Consider the following 23,379-nt stretch of genomic DNA (forward strand, 5'->3'; position numbering starts at 1 on the left):
GCAGTCTTCCTATCCAAGGACCTTTTATATACTGTAATTGTATCTGTTTCTACCACCTCTTCTGTCAGTTCATGCACATAATGTAAATATTATCCTCTCTGTGAAAAAACCTACTACTTAGATCTCCTGATGGGTCTGCATTCTAATTTGCCTCATCACTAACATCTACACACCCTTCAATTCCACAGCAACACACATGCATCCCTTGTGCAAGATTCTGTTCTCATAGTCCAATTCAGTCCCATGAGAAGGAGCAGGCCATTGTGTGATTAACAACACTGCCCATCTCCAGTTAGAGCAACTGGACAGCAGAGAGATTTCAGCGACTCTGGGATGTTTATATACAAGATACCAATGATTCAAGTGATTCCTTTTAATGTTTAAACATCCGAAGCATAAACCATTTCTTTCTCTGTGCAAATCCTGCTTGTCTTACTGAATTTCTGCAGTGGTTTGTTTTCTTCTCTCAGTTGAACTATTTATCATGGTTCTATTTCTACCAATAAAAGATTGAATGTTTCAAATAAATGTTAGGAGATGACGACAATGTATGAATATAAGATTATGGAAAATTATCTTTTTATTTATATATCTGCAACATTTTTAGTGATTTTGTTGAGAAAAGTTTAGAAAATGGTGCACAAAAAGTCTATTTAGGTCAGATATGTATTAAACCACTGAGTTTTTATTGCTATTTTTTCTATAATGATGCCTGTTTTTTACTAACATCTACAAAGCACTGATTTTTATTTTCATCATTATATTATATTCACTTGGATCTGCAGCCTTGTCATTGTATCTTGAGGTGACATTGAGAAACTGCTTTGATATTGATGAGGGAAATCTTATTGTACATTGTGACCATCTGAAGCAAACTAATGAAAACTGAATCTAAATGTCCGAGCCATGACTGAGAACCTGCCGTGTGCATTGTCACACACTACAGTTATGACTTGGACTTAGGATCTAGGATGGAATGACCAAATTGGGTGAAAAACATTCTGGTCAAGGGATATTTTAACTGCTGGTGTAATTAACATTTCTTACCACTGATATGATCACTGGGAGAGTCAGACTGTGTCACTGTCACTCTTGAACTCTGAACTCACTATTCAGTAGATCTCAGATGACCCTCAGTGACCTCTTCTAAAACTATTTCTTTGACCATGTCTTTGCTTTCTTCTCTAGTTCATTTCTCTTGCTGTGCCTATTGACTCCCCTTGATTTAATTGTGAAGTAACATGAAACATCTTATTATGTTAAAACTATTGTATATGTGGAAAAATAATATGTTTTTGGAAAGTAAGTCAAAATGTCACAGGACTCATAAAATCTTTTCCTTTGTCATAGGTCATTTTGGTTCTTCGGTAGCTTCATACTTTATTTTCTTACGTTGGCTCTATGGGATCAACTTGGTTCTATTTGGTTTAACATTTGGACTGGTTGTCATTCCAGAGGTGGGTTTTGGGTTTTCAACTATACTTCTCCTTAAGTTTATAAAATTGTATGGAATAAAAATAAATTAATCTTTTATACATGAGAAAGTCTGCAGATACTGGAAATCCAAAGACTGGAGGAACTCAGCAGGTCAGGCAGCATCTATGGAAATGAACAAACTGTTGATGTTTCAGGCCGACACCCTTCTTCAGGACTGGAAACAAAGATAATAAAATATGTAGGTGGGCGGATGGGAAGGAGGCTAGGCTAGCTAGAAGTTGATAGGTGAAGCCAGGTTGGTTGGAAAGGTAAAGGGCTGGAGAGGAAGCTATCTGATAGAAGAGGAGAGTGTACCATAGAGGAAGGGGAAGAAGGAGGGGCACTGGGGCAAGGTGATAACATAAGAGTTGATTAGATTGCACTTGGAGTATTGTGTATGGTTCTGGCTGCCACACTCCACAAGAGACAAGGTTGTACTGGAGATGTGCAACCACATCTCCTGGAGAGGAGATTCACCAGGATGTTGCCTGGATTAGACGACTTTAGGTATAGAGGGAGAATAAATAAGATGGGTTTGTTTTCCCTGAACCAAAGGAGGCTGAGAAGCAGCCAAATAGAAGTTTATGACAGACATACAGTAGTTAGGGTAGACAGTCAATCTTTTTCAGGTGGTGGGGTTAATAAAAACAAGACAGCATAATCTGAAGGTGAGAGGAAGGTGCTTCAATGGCAATGTGAAGGAAAAAATTTTACACAAAGTGTGATTGATATCTGAAACTAGTTGCCTAATGAGGTGGTGGAATCAGATACAATATAGACAGACAGGGACATAATGCAAGCAAATGGGATTGCCTAGTAGGGCAAAATGGCATGAATGGGTGTGCTAACAGGCCTGCTTCTGTACTGCACAATTCTATATATCTATGACTGACAGTGGAAACAATAGGCATGAGTTAATCATTTACCATTGGACCCAGTGTCTGAGTTTCAAGGCCATCCAATTTACTCCCTATAGACGTTACGGAAAGTTCATGTGTAAGAGTACTAGTGAAGACAAAACTGTGTGCAGTGAAGGGATGAACTGTTTAAAAAAAAGAGTACCAGAAAGAGAAAAAGGAATTTTTCATGAATAATGCAGATGACTAATTGAATAACAGAATGGTCTAACATAGTAACAGGGCCCTCAGTCCCCATTTCTATGCAAAAATCATGCCTAACTATACTAATCCCACTTGCCACGCACTGCAGCCTGTAAGGACTCTGTACCTTCTTTCTGTGACCATGTGGGTTTCCTCCAGGTGCTCCGGTTTCCTCCCACAGACCAAAGACGTAACGGTTGGTAGGTGAATTGGTCATTGTAAGTTGTCCTGTGATAAGGTTAGGAATAAATTGGAGGATTGCTGGGGAGCATGACTCAAAGGGCCGCCAGCCTATTCCATGGTGTATCTCAATAAATAAATAAAATTAACTTCATGTCCCCCTCTGTCTTGCTCATTCAAAGTTCAGTCCTAGGATAACTTCTGTTGATCATGTTTTTGCTTTTTTGCCAAGAGATAATGATCCCAAATTAAAAACTATAGCTGAAAATCAAAGAAAGCAAAAAAAAAATGAGAACAGTTCTGTTTTACTTCAGGTGTTGATGGGCCTACCATATGGCAGCATTCCTCGGAAGACCGTTCCAAGGGCAGAACAGCCAACTGCTATGGATTTTTCAGTACTTTGGGAGTTTGGGGTGAGTGTCACAATCTACTTCCAAAATCTGGTTCCATTAAATGTCAGTAGTTATTCATTATGCAGATATTACTATGTGACATCTTTAGTACAACTGATCCAAGAATGAATTTCTAGGCAGATATGCCTTAAGACTTTCATCAGCCGTCCATTATCAGTCCATGACAGGAGATACAGATGTTGCTTGGACAGGGTCTTTGTGCTCTAAATCTAAGCTGCCTCTGATTGTTTTTTGGTGTGTACCCTACATCTTAGTTTTGAATCTTTTGTTAACAATTAAGATATATGCAACCAATGGATTCATGTACTGTACATCCAAAACATTATAGATTTTCATATATTTTGACAAAATCTTGTGAAGTATGTCATTGTCTGGTTAACTTCCATCACATCCAAATGAGTGCTATGACTTTACTTTGATGTGCTCATATATGAGTCATTAAATAAATTTTAAACCAATAACGTCAGATTAATACTTAAATATTTTATATACTAATACCATAGAACCATAGAACCATAGAAACTACAGCACAAAAACAGGCTTTTTGGCCCTTCTTGGCTGTGCCAAACCATTTTCTGCCTAGTCCCACTGACCTGCACACGGACCATATCCCTCCATACACCTCCCATCCATGTATCTGTCCAATTTATTCTTAAATGTTAATAAAGAACCTGCATTTACCACTTCATCTGGCAGCTCATTCCATACTCCCACCACTCTCTGTGTGAAGAAGCCCCCCCTAATGTTTTCTTTAAACTTTTCCCCCCTCACCCTTAACCCATGTCCTCTGGTTTTTTTCTCCCCTTGCCTCAGTGGAAAAAGCCTGCTTGCATTCACTCTATCTATACCCATCATAATTTTATATACCTCTATCAAATCTCCCCTGATTCTTCTACGCTCCAGGGAATAAAGTCCTTACCTATTCAACCTTTCTCTGTAACTGAGTTTCTCAAGTCCTGGCAACATCCTTGTAAACCTTCTCTGCACTCTTTCAGCCTTATTTATATCCTTCCTGTAATTTGGTTAATTTGGTGATCAAAACTGAACACAATACTCCAGATTTGGCCTCACCAATGCCTTACAACCTCATCATAACATTCCAGCTCTTATACTCAATACTTTGATTAATAAAGGCCAATGTACCAAAAGCTCTCTTTATGACCCTATCTACTTGTGACGCCACTTTTAGGGAATTTTGTATCTGTAGTCCCAGATCCCTCTGTTCTACTGCACTCCTCAGTGCCTTACCATTAACACTGTATGTTCTACCTTGGTTTGTCCTTCCAACGTACAATACCTCACACTTGTCTGTATTAAACTCCATCTGCCATTTTTCAGCCCATTTTTCCAGCTGATCCAAGTCCCTCTGCAGGCTCTGAAAACCTTCCTCACTGTCTACTACACCTCCAATCCTTGTATCATCAGCAAATTTGCTGATCCAATTTACCACATTATCATCCAGATCATTGATATAGATGACAAATAACAATGGACCCAGCACTGATCCCTGTGGCACACCACTAGTCACAGGCCTCCACTCAGAGAAGCAATTCTCTACCACCACTCTTTGGCTTCTTCCATTGAGCCAATGTCTAATCCAATTTACCACCTCTCCATGTATACCGAGCGACTGAATTTTCCTAACTAACCTCCCATGCGGGACCTTGTCAAAGGCCTTACTGAAATCCATGTAGACAATATCCACTGCCTTCCCTTCTTCCACTTTCCTGGTAACCTCCTCGAAAAACTCCAATAGATTGGTCAAACATGATCTACCACGCACAAAGCCATGTTGACTGTCCCTAATAAGTCCCTGTCTATCCAAATGCTTGTAGATTCTGTCTCTTAGTACTCCCTCCAATAACTTACCTACTACTGACGTTAAACTCACCGGCCTATAATTTCCCGGATTACTTTTCGATCCTTTTTTAAACAACGGAACAACATGAGCCACTCTCCAATCCTCCGGCACCTCACCTGTAGAGAGCGACATTTTAAATATTTCTGCCAGGGCCCCCACAATTTCAACACTAGTCTCCTTCAAAGTCCGAGGGAACACTCTGTCAGGTCCCGGGGATTTATCCACTTTAATTTTCCTCAAGACAGCAAGCACCTCCTCCTTTTCAATCTGTACAGTTTCCATGATCCTACTACTTGATTCCCTCAATTCCAAAGACTTCATGCCAGTTTCCTTAGTAAATACAGATGCAAAAAACCTATTTAAGATCTCCCCCATTTCCTTTGGTTCCGCACATAGCCGACCACTCTGATCTTCAAGAGGACCAATTTTATCCCTTACAATCCTTTTGCTCTTAATATACTTGTAAAAGCTCTTTGGATTATCCTTCACTTTGACTGCCAAGGCAATCTCATGTCTTCTTTTAGCCCCCCTGATTACTTTCTTAAGTATTTTCTTGCACTTCTTATACTCCTCAAGCACCTGATTTACTCCCTGTTTCCTATACATTTCATACAACTCCCTCTTCTTCTTTATCAGAGTTGCAATATCCCTTGAGAACCAAGGTTCCTTATTCCTATTCAATTTGCCTTTAATCCTGACGGGAACATACAAACTCTGCACTCTCAAAATTTCCCCTTTGAAGGCTTCCCACCTACCAATCACATCTTTGCTAGAGAACAACCTGTCCCAATCCACGCTTTTTAGATCCTTTCTCATTTCTTCAAATTTGGCCTTCTTCCAGTTCAGAACCTCAACCCTAGGACCAGATCTATCCTTGTCCATGATCAAATTGAATCTAATGGTGTTATGATCACTGGAACCAAAGTGCTCCCCTACACAGACTTCTGTCACTTGTCCTAACTCGTTTCCTAACAGGAGATCCAATATTGCATCCCCTCTAGTTGGTCCCTCTATATATTGATTTAGAAAACTTTCCTGAACACATTTTACAAACTCTAAACCATCCAGACCCCTAACAGTATGGGAGTCCCAATCAATATATGGAAAATTAAAATCCCCTACCACTACAACTTTATGTTTCCTGCAGTTGCCTGCTATCTCTCTGCAGATTTGCTCTTCCAAGTCTCGTTGACTATTGGGTGGTCTGTAATACAATCCCACTAATGTGGCCATACCTTTCCTGTTTCTTCAGCTCCACCCATAAGGACTCAGTAGACAAGCCCTTTAATCTGTCCTGCCTGAGCACTGCTGTAATATTTTCCCTAACAAGCAATGCTACTCCCCACCTTTCATTCCTCTGCCTCGATCACAAATGAAACATCGGAACCCTGGAATATTAAGCTGCCAGTCCTGCCCCTCCTGTAGCCAAGTTTCACTAATTGCTATAACGTCATAATTCCACGTGTCAATCCACGCCCTCAACTCATCCGCCTTCCCCGCAATACTCCTAGCATTGAAATATATACACCTCAGAAGATTTTTACCACCACTCACAACCTTTCTATCAGCAGATTTGTTTGAACTGTTAACATCATTTATTTTCACCCCAGCCACACTGTCAGCTCTGGCACTCTGGTTCCCATCCCCCTGCAAATCTAGTTTAAAGCCTCCTCAATTGCACTAACAAACCTCCCTGAAAGGATATTGGTCCCCCTGTAGTTCAAGTGTAACCCGTCTCTCTTGTACAGGTCCCACCTGCCCCAGAAGAGGTCCCAATGATCCTGAAATCTGAAACCCTGCCCCCTACACCAGTTCCTCAGCCACGTGTTCATCCTCCAGAGCATCCTACTCCTACCCTCACTGGCACCTAGCACAGGTAGCAATCCTGAGATTACCACCCTCGAGGTCCTGCTTTTCAACTTCCTACCAAGCTCTCTATACTCACTCTCCAGGACCTCCTCACTCTTCCTTGCTATGTCATTGGTACCGATGTGCACCACGACATCTGACTGATCACCCTCCCACTTCAGAATGTCATGCAATCGATCAGAGACATCCTTGACCCTGGCACCCGGGAGGCAACAAACCATCCTGGATTCTCTGTCATGACCACAGAACCTTCTATCTGTACCTCTAACCATCGAGTCCTCTATCACTACCGCTCTCCTCTTTTTCCACCCTCCCTTCTGCACTGCAGAGCCAGACGCAGTGCCAAAGATCCGGCTACTGCAGTTTGTCCCAGGTAAGTCATCTCCCCCAACAGTATCCAATGCGGTATACTTGTTGTTGAGGGGAATGGCCACAGGGGAACCCTGCTCTGCCTGCCCTTTCCTCTTCCCTCGCCTGACAGTGACCCAATTTCCTGTCCTCTGCTCCTTTGGCGTAACTCCCTCCCTGTAGCTACTATCTATAATCTCCTCATTCTCCCGAATGATCCGCAGGTCATCCAGCTCCTGCTCCAGTTCCCTAACATGGTTTGTCAGGAGCTGCAGCTGGATGCACTTCTTGCAGGTGTCGTTGTCAGGGACACCGGAGGGCTCCCTGACTTCCCACATCCTGCAAGAGGAGCATTCCAACATCCTGCCTGGCATTCTCACTGCACTAAATAATCTGAACAAAAAACTTACCGGAACCTACCCTGGCCTCTGCCTGTTCTCGCCGAAGCCTGTTTGAGCCAAAGCCGTCCCACTCTGACTCAGTCCACTCCGACGATGGCCGTTACAATGATGGCCGCTGTATATGGAGGTCTGCTTTTAAACCTTGGCGTGCTACGTCACGCGCCTGCGCAGTGCAGACCCTTCTCCCCGAGCAGTGTTTAAAAAAAACCGACTTTTTCTACCCGATTTCTTTACTCCCTTTTTCTCAGCTGCTTGCTTCGACTGAAACAAGAACCGTTGAAATTTTCTCTTTTTAAACCTCGGTGCGCTAAGTCACGCGCCTGTGCAGTGCAGACCCTTCTCCCCGAGCAGTGTTAAAAAAAAAACGACTTTTTCTACCCGATTTAAATCTGAATTTTGCAAGTTAGTTTGCAATTAATCTTTCCAGTGATGTCTATAAAAACTTACGTGATGACTCGTTTTAGGAAAATGCTTTTCAGTACCTTGTGTGCATGATATGCTGTAAGATTAATACATGATATTCAAACACTAAAATATGAACCATTGGTATAACAGGATGATTGTAAAATTAAAACTAAAATTTTACAGGGTTATATAAGATATTCAGCTCTTTTCTATGGATACTACAATAATCAACGAATGATTGGTGTGTTCAAGTACAGATTGCCCTTGTCTTATTTCATGGTTGGCGTGGGTTCCTTCGGATACAGCCTCATGGTTGTGATCAGAACGTGAGTATTGATTAAGCTTTGACTGTTTACATTCTTGTGCAGCTGTTAATGAGTTCATCCAGGACTATGAGAGAGCAGTCAAGCGACTTTTTAAGCAATTAAGCCTGAACTGTTTGTGACTATCACCTGTCATCGAGCTGTCAGCTGAGATATGAAGTTATGTGTTGAAAATACTGATTTAAAATATTATTTATGTTTTACAAAAATATTGATCCTGTATAGAATGGCACGGAATGCAAATGAAAGTGGAGTTGATGGAGATGACGGAGATTTCAACTTCAGCTGGAAAATGTTTACTAGTTGGGATTATCTAATTGGAAATCCTGAAACAGCTGACAACAAGTTTGCATCCATTACAACCAGTTTTAAGGTAAATTCAAAATTCTGTTGAATTAGATCATTATTATCTATGCATATTGCTTTATGTTTTCCCTTCCTTCCATCATGGAAATTGTATGATTAAAGATGAGACAGGAGAACATAGAGCAAGCCAGACAGTATTATTGGGGAAAGAAACAGAATCAATATTTCATATTAATCCTCTCCTGTCAGAACACTGTTTTAATTTTAGATTCTGTGCACCTGAAGCTTTTTGCTTCTGTATGGAAATCTAAAAAAAACATATTTTTCAAGGATATTTTCCTTGAATTTCAGATACAAGAGATAGGTATGTGGATGAGAGGGGTATAGAGGGCTACAGATGCAAATTGATGTTATTAAGCGGATTACTAATTTGGCATAGATTAATTGGGACAGCTAGTGTCCCTGAGCGTCCTTGTTTTCTTCGACATTCCAATTATCCCTAATGTGTAGGTAAGTGGTTAATTGATGGATATATGAGAATTAGTGTTGGAAACAGGTGGCTCTGTAAGCCAGTACAGAATTGATTGACTGCATGACTCATGCTACATTATCAGAAAATATAAAAAAATACAGAAATCATGCAACAGCATTTGGTATTGGAAGAAAATGGGCATTAATTTTAGTGAATGAAGCAACGCAAGTGAACTGCACTATCTGACATAGAGCCATAGAACACTACAGCACGGAAACAGGCCCCTTGTCCCAACCAGTCTATGCCAAATTATTAATCTGCCTAATAACAGCAATTTGTATCTGTAGCTCTCTATTCCCCTCCCATCCACTTACCTATCCAAATTTCTCTTAAATGTTGAAATCAAACCCTGATTCATCACGCTCATTCCTCGCTCTCATCACCCTCTGAGTGAAGAATTTCCCCCTCATGTTCCCCTTAAACATTTCACCTTTCATCCTTAACTCATGACCTCTAGTTCTAGTCTTACTCAACCTCAGTGGAAAAAGCCTGCTTACATTTACACTGTACTTTTTTTTGTGTGTGCTCTGCCAAAGCCTCGGCGACCACTTTTCAAGTGGTTGTCTCAGAGGAAAGATTCTGTGAGTGGTCCCCCACGTCCTTCTCGCAGTTTTTTTTTTACGAGGCCGAGTTGTGAACTCGACACTCAACCCAGCACGGATGGAAAGCTTGCCCGGAAGCGGCCCGACTGGATCCGAACTCGGGAACCTTCGCTCCGGAGTCTGGCGCTGATGTCACTGCGCCACCAGCCGGCTGTACATAACCTCTAATAATTTTGTATATCTCTATCCAATGTCCCCTCATTCCCCTACACTCTTGGGAATAAAGTCCTAAACTATTCAGTCTTTCCCCATAACTCAAGTCCTCAAGTCTGGGCAAGTTTCTTGTAAATTTTCTCTTTACTCTTTTAATATTCTTGACATCTTTCCTGTAGATAACTGCACACAATACTCCAAATTAGACTTCATCAAAGTCTATTACAACTTCAACATAACATCCTAAGTCTACAATCAATACTTTGATTTATGAAGGCCAGTATGCCAAGAATTTTCTTTGTAAACTTATTAACCTGTGACACCTATTCGCAGATTCCTCTGTTCCATTGCACTCCTCATTGCCCTACCACTCTCTGTTTAAGATCGACCCTGGATGGTCTTCCCAAAGTGCAACACATCACACTTGTCTGCAGCAAATCCCATCCACCATTTGCCAGCTGGTCCAGGGCCCACTGCAACCTTTGACAGCCTGCCTTGCTGGCCACTGAACCCCAATTATGATGTCATTCGCAAACTTGCTGATCCAGTTTACTACATTACCATCTAGATTATTGATCTAGATGACAAAGAACAACGGACCTATCACCGATCCTTGCAGCAATCCACTAGTCACAGGCCTCCAGTCAAAGAAGAGACCATCTACTACAGCTCTCTGGCTTCTCCTGAGAAGCCAATGTCTAATCCAATTTACCTCCTCATCCTGAATGCCAAGTGACTGAATCGTCTTCACCAACCTCCCATGTGGCACCTTGTTGAAGACCTTGCTAAAGTCCATGTAGACACCATCCACTGCCTTGCCTTCATCCACTTTCCTGGTAACTTCCTCAAAAAACTCTAAGATTGGTTAGAAATGACCTACCATGCACAAAGCCACGTTGACTATTCCTAATCAGTTCCTCTCTATCCAAAGACTTATATATTCGGTCCCTTAAAATACCCTTCCAGTAACAAAGTACAAAGTTCAAAGTAAAAATTTATCTACATGTGTAGATACATGTCACCACATACAACCCTGAGATTTTCTTTCTCTGGGCATACTTAGCAAATCTATAGAACAGTAGCTGCAAACAGGATCAATGGACAACCAACTGTGCAAATGCAGATATAAATAAATATCAACAAATAATGAGCATGAAATGATGGTGGAGGGCTAGCAACTGTTCTTGAACCTGGTTGTGCGAGTCCTGAGGCACCTGCCCCTTCTACCTGGTGGCAGCAGTGAGAAAAGAGCATGGCCTGGGTGGTGAAGACCTTTGATGATGGATGCTGCTTTCCTATGGCAACATTTCATGTAGATGTGCTCAATGGTTGAGAGGGCTTTACCCATGACGTACTGGGCCGAATCCATTACCTTTTGTGGGATTTTCCACTCAAAGGCATTGGTGTTCCCGTACCTGGCTGGAATGCAGCCAGTCAGCACACTTTCCACCACAAATCTATAGAAGTTTGCCAAGGTTTTTAATGGCATACCGAATGTCCGCAGACCCCTGAGGAAGTGGAAGCACTGTTGTGCTTTCTTCACAATAATATTTACATGATGGATCCAGGACAGGTCCTGTGAGATAGTGACACCCAGGAATTTACAGTTACTGACCCTCTCCACCTCTGATCCTCTCATAATTACTGGCTCATGGACCTCTGGTTTCCCTCTCCTAAAGTTTACTATCAGTTCCTTAGTCTTATTGACATTGGGTGAGAGGTTGTTGTTGTTATTACATCACTCAGCCAAGTTTTCAATCTCCCTCCTGTTTGCTGATTCATCACCCTCTTGGATACAGACCACAACAGTGGTGTCATCAACAAACCTGTGTATGATGTTGGAGCTGTACTTAGCCACACAGTCAGAGGTGTAAAGCGAGTAGAGCATGGGGGAATAAGTACACATCCCTGTGGTCTTCCTGTGGTGATGGAGATTGTGGAGGAGATGTTTTTGCCAATCCAAACTGATTGGGGTCTACAAGTGATACAAATGCACAAAGGGGTATTGGGGCCCAGGTCTTGGAGTTAACTGATTAGTTTTGAGGGGATGATGGTGCTTAGTGCTGAGCTGTAATCGATGAAGAGCATCCAGATGTATGCATTTTTGCTGTCTAGATATTCCAGGGCTGTGTGAAGAGCCAATAAGATAGCGGATTCAAGTCATTTAGATGGGTTTCCACATTCCTCTTGGGCACCAGTACGATTGAAGCCTGTTTGAAGTAAGTGGGTACCACACACTGCTGGAGTGAGAGGTTGAAGATATCCGTAAATACACCAGCCAGTTGGTCAGCACAGGTATTCAGTACTCGGCTAGGTACTCTGCCCAGACCAGATGCTTTCTTTGGATTCACTCTCTTGAAGGCAGCCTGCATGTCATCTTCAGATACTGAGACCAAGGATCATCGGGAGACATGGAGGTGCGCAATGGTTCCTCCCTGTGCTGGTGGTCAAAGTGAGCAGAGAAGTCAATGAGCTCATCTGGAAGTGAAGCTCTGCTGTTCCCTATGATGCAAGATTTAACTTTGTAGCAGGTTATGGCATTTCTCATTGATTGCAGTCTAGTCCGGAATCTTCACTTCATCTGTGAGATGGCTTTCCAGAGATCATACCTGCACCTTTTGTAGCATTCTTGATCTTTAGGCTTGAACGCTTCTGATCTGGCTCTTAGGAGATTCTGGATTTCATTGTTCACCCAGTGCTTCTGGTTGACTTACCCATTACTGATGTCAGGCTTACTGGCCTATAATTTCCTGGCTTATTCTAAGAGCCTTTCGTAAACAATGGAACAACATTAACTATCATCCAATCCTCCAGCAACTCGCACATGGTTAAGGATTGTTTAAGTATCTCTGTTAGAGCCTCTGCAATTTCTGCACGAGCCTCCCACAGGGTCTGATGGAACACCTCGTCAGGCCCTGGGCAGTTATCCACTCTAATCTTCCTCAATAGACTGTCCAGATCCCCACTAAATACATAGAAACATAGAAACATAGAAAATAGGTGCAGGAGTAGGCCATTCGGCCCTTCGAGCCTGCACCGCCATTTATTATGATCATGGCTGATCCTCCAACTCAGAACCCCGCCCCAGCCTTCCCTCCATACCCCCTGACCCCCGTAGCCACAAGGGCCATATCTAACTCCCTCTTAAATATAGCCAATGAACTGGCCTCAACTGTTTCCTGTGGCAGAGAATTCCACAGATTCACCACTCTCTGTGTGAAGAAGTTTTTCCTAATCTCGGTCCTAAAAGGCTTCCCCTCTATCCTCAAACTGTGGCCCCTCGTTCTGGACTTCCCCAACATCGGGAACAATCTTCCTGCATCTAGCCTGTCCAATCCCTTTAGGATCTTATACGTTTCAATCAGATCCCCCCTCAATCTTCTAAATTCCAACGAGTACAAGCCCAATTCATCCAGTCTTTCTTCATATGAAAGTCCTGCCATCCCAGGAATCAATCTGGTGAACCTTCTTTGTACTCCCTCTATGGCAAGGATGTCTTTCCTCAGATTAGGGGACCAAAACTGCACACAATACTCCAGGTGTGGTCTCACCAAGGCCTTGTACAACTGCAGTAGTACCTCCCTGCTCCTGTACTCGAATCCTCTCGCTATAAATGCCAGCATACCGTTCGCCTTTTTCACTGCCTGCTGTACCTGCATGCCCACTTTCAATGACTGGTGTATAATGACACCCAGGTCTCGTTGCACCTCCCCTTTTCCTAATCGCCACCATTCAGATGAAAAGAATCCAGTTAAGATCTCCCCCGTCTCTTTCAATGCTTTTTAAGCTTTGTACCTATCTAGGATACTGATGAAAATTTCGCACTCCTGACTTCACTCTCATAAATCATTTGAGGTCATGGGACAGAAATGTATGATCATATAGGATATTTTTATTGCAAGTGGAGGCAAAGAGTTCAAGATTGGGGAGGTAGTTCTGTGTAAAATTCTAGTTTCTGTGTTATTAGGAAGGAAGGTGATGACATTGGATAGTATGCTACAGGGACTTATGAGGATGTTGCATTTGCTGAAGAACTTTACTTATTAGCAGAGATTTACTGGGTTGGTGCTCCTTTCTATGAGAACATGATCTGGGTGGTGAGGGTCCAATGATGGATGCTGCCTTCCCGCGACAACACTTCATGTAGATGTGCTCAATAGTAGCAAGCGTAGAAGGCATTGATCTCATCTGGGAGTGAAGCCTTGTTGTTACTTATGTCGCTTGGTTTCACTTTGTATAAGGTAATAGCATTCAAGCCCTGCCACAACTGTCAAACATCCTTCAGTGATTCAAAATTGACACTTTGCAAGTGAGATAGCTTTTCAGAGGTTGTACCTGGTCCTCTTGTACCTTACTTGATCGCTACACCTGAATGCCACTGATCTGGCCCAAAGCAGATTGTGAGTCTTATGGTTTATGCAGGATTTCAGGTTGGGGAAGACTGAATGTTTTTTCGGGACACACTCAGCCGTGACTCTTTTTATAAAGTCATGACAATCATGGTGTATTCATTCAAATCCTCTAAGTCCTTGAACATGGCCCTGTCTCCAGAATGAGAACTATCCTGTAGCCGCTCCTCTGCCTCTCTTGACAATTTCTTTGTTGCCCTTACCTCTGGAGCCTTACCCTTTAGCCTCTGTCTGTACAGACGTAGGAGGAGGAAAGCCAAGAGATCAGATTACCTGAAATGAGGTCTCGGGATGGAATGGTAGACATTCCTAATTGAGTATCGTAGTGGTCGATTGTGTTGGGACGCCTGGTGCTGCAGGTTATATGCTGATGATAATTGGGCAGAGATTTCTTCAAACAAGCCTGACTGAAGTCCTCGACTGTGATTTGAATGTTGTTGAGGGAGGCTGTTTCTTGTTTGCTGATGGCAGCATTCAGTATCTCGAGTGCCTGCTTAACATCGGCCTTTGGTGATATGTGAACTGCAGGCAGGATCACAGAGGAGAATCCTCCCGGTAAGTTGAACAGCTGGTAATTAATCATTAGATGTTCCACGTTAGGGGACCAAGAGTGCGACAAGACTGCACCACAAAGAGTTTATCATGAAACACGTACCCTACTTTTTGCCTTCTCTGAATCAGCAGACCAATCAGAGAGCTAGAACTTACTATGTTTTATCAATTTTTGATTGCATTTAACTCCCTCTTTGTTATCTAAGCATGGATTCTGCCAGCATGCATACCAAAATGTGACACATTACCTTAATTATCATTCAATGTATTGTTTATAGTCATATGTAAATACAGAATCGAAACAGACAGCAAAATACTCTGCATCACTTTGATCATTTCCTTTATACTGACACCTGTGAGACAACGCAGCATGTGGGAATTAGCACAGCAACCTTAGAAAAATCCATTTATTCACATTTTGAATTTCTTTGTATGACTACATTGTTAAATTTTTAAGTGCCTCCCCCACCCTTGGCTTTTAGACCCATTGCGTAGTGGGGATACTCAAGACTACACTCTCTGAGTGTTATTATTTTACTGGAAGATCTTTTCATTTATTTCACTTTACTAACCTGCTGTTCAGACTCTCATTGAACTTTTGTATCAGCCTTCTGGAGAGAGCAGCTACTCTACACCCTGCAGCAATTCCTAAGTATTCCACCACTTACAAAATCTGATCACATTGTTACCTTTGCAAGTAATCCACATTTTGGTAATATTCCCAAGTATAACTGGTCATCTTAAATATTTATATTCATTATTTTGTCAGGAATCCATTGTGGATGAAGAGGAAAACCAAAAAGATGAAAATGTTCACCTCAGGAGATTTTTAATTGTTTTGGCAAACTTTCTTATATTTTGTTGTCTTGCCGGAAGTGGGTATCTCATTTTTTATGTTGTGAGGAAATCCCAGGCTTATTCAAAACTGGATAACTTAACCTGGTATCAGAAAAATGAAGTAAGTATTCCTTTACATCAGCTGCCATAAAACAAATAGAATGATTGAAGAATCATAGCAGTTTTATTTGAAAGAAAGCACAAATGTACATGATTGAATTTGCTTCATTTGAAATTTTGTTTTAGTTTTGGAACATAATAACTGTGATTTAAAAAAAAATGTGATATGGAGGTATCCGGGTCTAGGTTACTTACATCCGAGAGTGACTTATATGTTTGAGACAACAATTCTATTCACGTTCTGTGACTACTGTAGCACACTTAGTGAACTCTGATTACTATGTTCATTATAGCTCCTTCACTAAAATTCTTTGACAATTTTATTTAGTTTGTATCAATGTGTTATCTGAATTGTCCCCTCAGATATGGATCAATTAACTTACAAGAGTTTTATGTTTAATGCTTTGTCTGTAAACACCTTAAATCAAATACTCCCACAGAAACCATCTAAGTTATCAGAATCAGGTTTAGTATCACTGGCATAGGCCATGAAATCTATTGTTTTGTGGCAGCAGTACATTGCAATATATAAAAAACTATAAATTACATTAAGAAATATGTTTATATTTAAAAATATATTAAATAAGTAGTTCAAGAAGAGAGCAAAAACAAAATCAGGTACTGTTCATGGGTTAGTTCATTGTCCGTTCCAAAATTAAATGGCGAAGGGGGATAAACTGTTCCTGAAACATTGAGTGTGTGTCTTTAGGCTCCTGTACCTCCTCCCTCATGGTAGCAATGAGAAGAAGACATGCCCTAGGTCAGGGGTGGCCAACCTTTTACATTCCATGCGTCAATTTTTTTCACGCACCAGTTCAGATGCGCCATACAACTCTTGTACCCCCATTCAATTCTTGTAAAAATATGTTAATATAGAACTCGTGCGTGATAAAATCGCATCTGAACTCGTTGGCTGGCCACCCCTGCCCTAGCTGATGGGGGTCCTTTAATGATGGCTGCCACTTCCTGAGGCATTGCCTCTTGAAAGTGTCTCGATGCTGGGGAGCTAGTGCCCGTGATGGAGTTGTCTGAATTTACAACATCCTGTAACTTTTCCCAATCCTGTGCAGCGGCCCTCCTATACCAGGCGGTGGTGCAACCAGTTAGAATGCTCTCTACGGTACATCCGTTGAAATTTAAGAGTGTCACTGGTGATAGTCATTGACGCAGCTCACCCTGCTCTTGTTGGGCACTGGTATGATTGTTGCCCTTTTGAAGCTGGTGGGAACCTCCGCCTGCAGCAGTGACAGATTGAATATGTCCTTGATTACTCCCACCTGCTGGGTCGCACAGGTTTTCAATGCCTTACAGGCACCGACCTTTTACCCTCTTGGAAAATGTTCTGATGTCAGCTTCTGAGATAGAGCTCACGGGGCCACCAGATGCTGCAGGGATTCACACAGATGTAGTCTTATTCTGCCTTTCAAAGCTTGCATAAAAGACTTGAGCTCATCTGGGAGTGAAGCATCCCAGCCATGCCTGATGTTAGGTTTCGCTTTATAGGAAGTAATGGCCTGCAACCCTTGGCAGAGCTAATGTTTATCCGATTTCTTCTCTAACCTCAATTGGAATTTTTTTTTGCTCTTAAAATAGCCTTTCATAGGTTTTACCTGGACTGCTTGTATAGCATTGGATCACTAGTCTTGAAAGCCACGGATCTAGCCCTTAGCAGGCTATAGATCTCCTGGTTCATCCATGGCCTTTAATTTGGGTATGTCCAGTATGTTCTCAAAGGCACACACTAATCCACACAGGTCTTGATGAAGTTAGTGATAACTAGGGCATATTCATTCAGATTTGAAGAATAATCCCCAAACATTATCCAGTCCACTGACTCAGAGCAGTCCTGTAAGCTCTCCTCTGCCTCCCCTGACAATATCTTCTTGGTCCTCACCACTGGTACTGAGGTGTTTAGTGTTTGCTCTACACTGGGAGTATATAGCAGGTGATCGGACTTTTCAAAGTGTGGGTGTGGGTGTGGAATGTCTCTGTAAGTGTTCTTGATGGTGGTATAACAGTGGTCAAGTATTTGAAATAACTACCTCTTAAATATATTAATTTTGTAGATTGACATAGTTATGGCATTGTTGGGAATGTTTGTTCCTCCATTATTTGAAACAATTGCTGCTCTGGAAAATTACCATCCACGTATTGCACTGAAATGGCAGCTGTGGCGAATGTTTGCCCTGTTCCTTGGTAACCTGTACACATTTCTGCTGGCTCTTATTGATCAAGTTAATGTTCAGGTGAGATACCCTCATTCAGTTTAAATCTGCTTACTCTGGTGTACTTTTGTTTCTGGGTAAGGCTCAGCTCATTTTTGTCGAATATATTATCCCATTAAAATCCTCTGCTGGGGTTGAAGTGGCAAAGTCTTGCATATTAACAGATGAAGTTAATAAAGAGCTAACAATTGCAATGATATTTGTTAATAGCAGCTCGGTCTTTGTAGGAAATGGAATGACATCTGGCCACCCACACAAGTTGAAACACATCTTCATATCTTTTTTTTCTGATAGGCAAAATGCCTTGGAAGATGGTTGCTAGCGCCTCTTTAGGTGTATCCAGGCTGACTTTATTGACTGATCTCTTAATGTTGGATATTTTACGTGGATGCACGTTGCATTTGGGGTGCTCCTTAAAAGCATTTACAAAATGAACTCTATTTGGAAATAGTGTTAATTTTACTAACATCCTTGCATTTGTGGTTTTCATTTTTAATTTCATAAACAATGCATTAGCATTCTATTTTAAACTGAGTGTTTAATATAAAATGAAGTTCAAGTGAAAATTTGTTTAAACCATAATCACATCACTTGCAGTTTACTGCGATTGCTTCAGTGTTGCTGGTTTTATTGACATGGACTGATCGTCATAACCACAAATAGATTAAATGGTTTCAAAATCAACATAAAAACATTAATAACTCCACATCATTATGTGGATCTTTTTATATTTAGATTTTCTCATTTATCACAGATCATTATATTTTTAAAAATTATGAGGTGACAAAGTCAAAATTCAAATGCAGAAAGGCCAATGTTTAAGAGGGGGATCATCAAGAATAATGGTAATGGTATTGAATTTCCCTGACTTCTGTGAAACAGCTATACCTTTACAATGGACAAGACTAGACTGGGATGTGTCAGTTTCCACATTTTGTCCAGTAATTCGCATTCTAATTGCAGCATAACATACTTTATGTGATTTTCAAAAAATTAGCATCTCTGTGCTATTCTATACCTACCCCTAAAGAAATCTGGAGTCTCTGCAGCTTTTTATAATTCAAAAAGAAGGCCATGTTAGCATGGAACATGAATAATTTAACTTGACAAGAATACAGAGAAGAAGACAGGAATTAATTTGCCAGAAGAGCTACATAAGATAATCAAACTTGTGAGCAGAAAGCAAAGAACGTATACAGTGAGAAAGCCCCAAAAAGTATACTGTGGATGCAAATTGATTTAGGGAAGAGGAATAGATTAGTTATAATACCTCCTGGTTCCGCAATAATTGGAGAGTCAACAAATATTATGTAATGAAAACATAAAAACTTAAGGTCACATGATACCAGAAGCAACAATCTGCTGGAGGAACTCAACCAAGTCGAGCAGCATATGCGGGGGTGGTGGGGGGGGATGGTGGTTGGGGGAGGAATTGTTCATGTTTCAGGTTGAAACCCAGCATCAGAACTGAGAAGGGAGAATCATCAGTTTAAAAAGGAGAAGGAGAATTGTGACAGGAATCTGAGAGGGACTGGGAGGGAAGAGGTAAGTAGCTGTGGGAGTCAGTGTGCTTATAGTAAATATCACTAGATAGTTTGCCTCCTTGGATGGAGGCAGAACTAGAAAAGGGGAGAAGAGCCAAAAGTAGTTAATGTGAATTGAAGCAAATCCTCTTCTTCCCTTCATAATGGCCATCTCGCCTTTCCACTCCCAGACCTAATGCAAGCTTTCAACCTGAACTATCAGTTCCTTTCCTCAACAGATGTTGCTTGACCCACTAAGTTTCTCCTGCAGATTGTTTTTTTTCTCTAGACTCCACCATTTGCAATCTCCTGTCCCTCCAAGATTTCATGAGCCTCTTTTTGATCTCCTTGTTTGCTATATCATTTCCTCCTGGAACAACTGCTGTTGCCCATTAAATACATTCCTCTAAATATAAAAATTTCTTTTAAATTTGCCGTATGACATGTTATGTATATTTGTGTATTAATAAGGCTACAAATACAGACCTCTGCATGTTTGGTTTCCAGCTTTTTTATCGTCTTTGGAGAAGAAAGGTATTTCCTAAGAGAAAAGAATTAAATCAGTTGTGTAGAAATCGATCCCAAATTGATGAATTCTTTTAATATTTTCCAGAGAATGCCAGACATCCAAGAGAGAGCAGGTCTGCCATCCACCGCTGGCTGCTTCTGAAAAAAATGGGATCTTGGCAGATCCAAATCTAAACCGTTTCCTTAAAATATTTTGCTGTACCAATGTGATTTTAAACAAGATATTTCCTTTCTCTTATTCAGCTGGCAGAGGAAGAAAGTATAAAGAATAAGACTTTAACCATGATGAATTCCGTCAATTTAACATCTGATAACTCAACCACTGGGAATATTCCACAAATAGATCCTGCAGATTTCCCACGCGGGCCTTGCTGGGAGACTGGTGTTGGAATGGTACGTCATTTGAATCAATATTGTAGCAGTGGGCTTTGAAATATTAGGTTTCTTGTTTGTGTTTTTCTTGTCAACATTTGAATAATATTATATTAAATAATCTGGTCAAATTACATCAGTGTATATAGGGACATTATGTTTTGATAGATTTAACTGTGTAGTAAACATGCAACATTATTGAAAGGTTGAATCATTACATGATATACTGAATAACTTTTATTATTTACAACTTTTAGGAATTTACAAAGCTTACTGTGTCTGACATTCTCGTAACTTATGGCAGTATATTCGTTGGGGATTTCCTACGTGCCCTATTTGTCAGATTCATTAACTACTGCTGGTGCTGGGATCTGGAGTATGGATTTGTTAAGTATTATTTCTCAAAAGAAATATGTCGAATGAATTAATAATCTCTAATGTTGTATATTTGATACATGATTAAAGATTTAAAAATATATTTATGCTCTTCTAATCACATTTGAACATGCATAGATGAATTTGTTCACTCGTAGATACCTCATTTTTTTTAGAGAAACATTTAAAATTAATTCTTTTAAAGCAAAAATGGCTAGAACATGTTCAATGGGTCCATTAGGCAAGGAGTAAATGTCTACAGTCTTTGTTGATAATGTTGTAAAAAGACAGTTTGTTTTAACCAATAACCTTGCAATATTTACTCTTAAAATTTCAGCCTTCATATACCGAATTTGACATCAGTGGAAATGTTTTAGGACTTATCTTCAATCAAGGAATGATATGGTAACGAGGACTTTTCTTACATCCATGTGATTAATAAAGTAAAGCTACTTAATCTTGGTTAATGAGCTCCGATGACTACCAATGTGTGAGGTAGGGTGAGAACCAAGCTTGAGAATAATCAAAGAAAACCCAACGGTTTTTATATAGAGCAAGAGGGATTTAGGGTGTATTTGAAAAATCTTAGTCAGAAAATGTTTATTAATGAATATTAATTAATTCATTAAAGAAATAAAGGTGCATACATTATTGGAAAAGTTTGAAATATTAATGGAATATGTACTGTATAGTGAGAGAGGAAACAAGGGGTTTAGGATATTTGCTAATCTTCCTGATAAATCATTGGATGGATTACATCCAAGCTGTCAAGTAGGGCTCAGTAGAATATTGGTGACTTTGATGATTATTTTCACTCCAGTCTAGTTGCAGGTGTGCCATCTCTGTTCTTCCTTGTAGCCACACCTCTCCATAGAAATGAATGGAATCACTGGAAATGTGACAGGCCTAACTGGAAACAGTATTCGTTTGCTAACTTTCCTCGAGCAATGACTGAAAAAAGTTTGTGGGTCACTCTCCAAAATGGTATATAGTATCGCAGAGTATCAACGTGACAGCAGCAATCTGCTGTATAATAGTCTGTGGCTTTGGTGTTTGCACATTTTAAGCCTTGATCTTCCTCACATTTACTATGATAATACGTTGTAATCAATGAGGAACAGCAGTACATTTAGTGAAAATTTCAGTCTATTATGGTGTCCATTTTTTTAAATTAATTCAAATTTTGAAAATTATGCTTTGAAGAAAATTATCCCATGGAAATGGATTTGTGCCAGTAGATGGAGGTAGCAGCTTTGAAAGCACTTTCCCTGATCACTGTAAAGAAGAAATAAAATGAAATAACTTTCCTGTCCTCACAGTATCTCAAATTACACAGTCACTTTAGTACCTCAGAGCATTATCTTCGTAAATATAAAAAAAATGTAACTTTACAAACATCATTACCAGGTACGACCAACAACCATGTCAGACTGATAAAAGTAATCCATTTCAAATATTAAACACCTGAAGACAGTGGAAGGCAATAAATAAGATCAAGTGAGTTCTTGCAGTGCTGGCACTTGCATTCATGAACTTTACACCGAATTGAAGAGTTTCCTTTCTTTTATTTTCAGGATGGGCACCTTCTATTCTCCTGGCTTAATTGGCATCAATATTCTACGGCTGTTGACATCTATGTACTTTCAGGGTTGGGCTGTTATGTGCTGCAATGTCCCTCAGTCAAGAGTTTTCAAGGCATCGGGATCGAATAATTTCTACATGTCATTATTACTGTTGATTTTGTTCCTAAGTTTGTTGCCAGTCGTCTACACCATAATGACATTTACGCCCTCATTTGATTGTGGACCATTCAGGTAATCAGCTTTAAAGAAACCAATCCTGTGTCAAATCAATATTTTGTCTCCTATTTAATGAAACAAGCATGGATTACCCTTCTTAATATTATATATCTCTTGATTTTGTTGATATCTGAACTAATAAGCTTTTGGCCAAGTAATTGTGAATTAATATGAGACACAATTACAGAAACACATCAACATGATGGATGCAATTCTGGGCAAAATGGATCATCTTATCAAGTAAATGCATCTTATAATTATAGCCATTATAGCACAGAAGCTCATTTGACATTTACCATTTAAAATAGAATTTAATTGCATTTCTATTTCTTCCCCTTACCATTTTGTATCCTTATTTTCAAATAGATATCCTTTTTTTTATAAATGATATTTAAATAGCCACTTTGCAAAGCACTTCATGTTCAATTTACTAATCCACTAGGTGAGATGTCATCTTATTTCCACCCCTACATGGAAAGTAGCAATAATAAAAAGGCTTAGACAGCAATAAAATAAGTTTTTCATGTATTTTTGTAAACAAATCTTCTATATATTTAAAATATAGATTTAAAGGCACAATTTTGATTTGTGTATCACCAAACTTTGTAGTACTGATTGCAGTATGTAGAGGGATATACTATTCTGTAAGACTCCACATTTTGAATTTAAG

The 23,379-nt window shown here is 40.3% G+C and overlaps 1 protein-coding gene across 1 annotated transcript in view; it reads left to right on the forward strand.

Moving 5' to 3' along the window:
* LOC134357326 (transmembrane channel-like protein 2-A) overlaps positions 1–23,379 on the forward strand; it is a 53,852-nt gene that overhangs the window by 3,000 nt on the left and 27,473 nt on the right. The window contains exons 4-13 of the mRNA XM_063068740.1: positions 1,351–1,457; positions 3,071–3,169; positions 8,237–8,379; positions 8,602–8,749; positions 15,700–15,888; positions 17,954–18,133; positions 20,407–20,556; positions 20,793–20,921; positions 21,248–21,315; positions 22,485–22,724. Coding sequence (XP_062924810.1) covers positions 1,351–1,457; positions 3,071–3,169; positions 8,237–8,379; positions 8,602–8,749; positions 15,700–15,888; positions 17,954–18,133; positions 20,407–20,556; positions 20,793–20,921; positions 21,248–21,315; positions 22,485–22,724 — 1,453 coding nt within the window. The remainder of the gene's footprint in view (positions 1–1,350; positions 1,458–3,070; positions 3,170–8,236; positions 8,380–8,601; positions 8,750–15,699; positions 15,889–17,953; positions 18,134–20,406; positions 20,557–20,792; positions 20,922–21,247; positions 21,316–22,484; positions 22,725–23,379) is intronic.

The sequence above is a fragment of the Mobula hypostoma genome, chromosome 16, assembly GCF_963921235.1.
Source record: "Mobula hypostoma chromosome 16, sMobHyp1.1, whole genome shotgun sequence".
Taxonomy (NCBI): Eukaryota; Metazoa; Chordata; class Chondrichthyes; order Myliobatiformes; family Myliobatidae; genus Mobula; species Mobula hypostoma.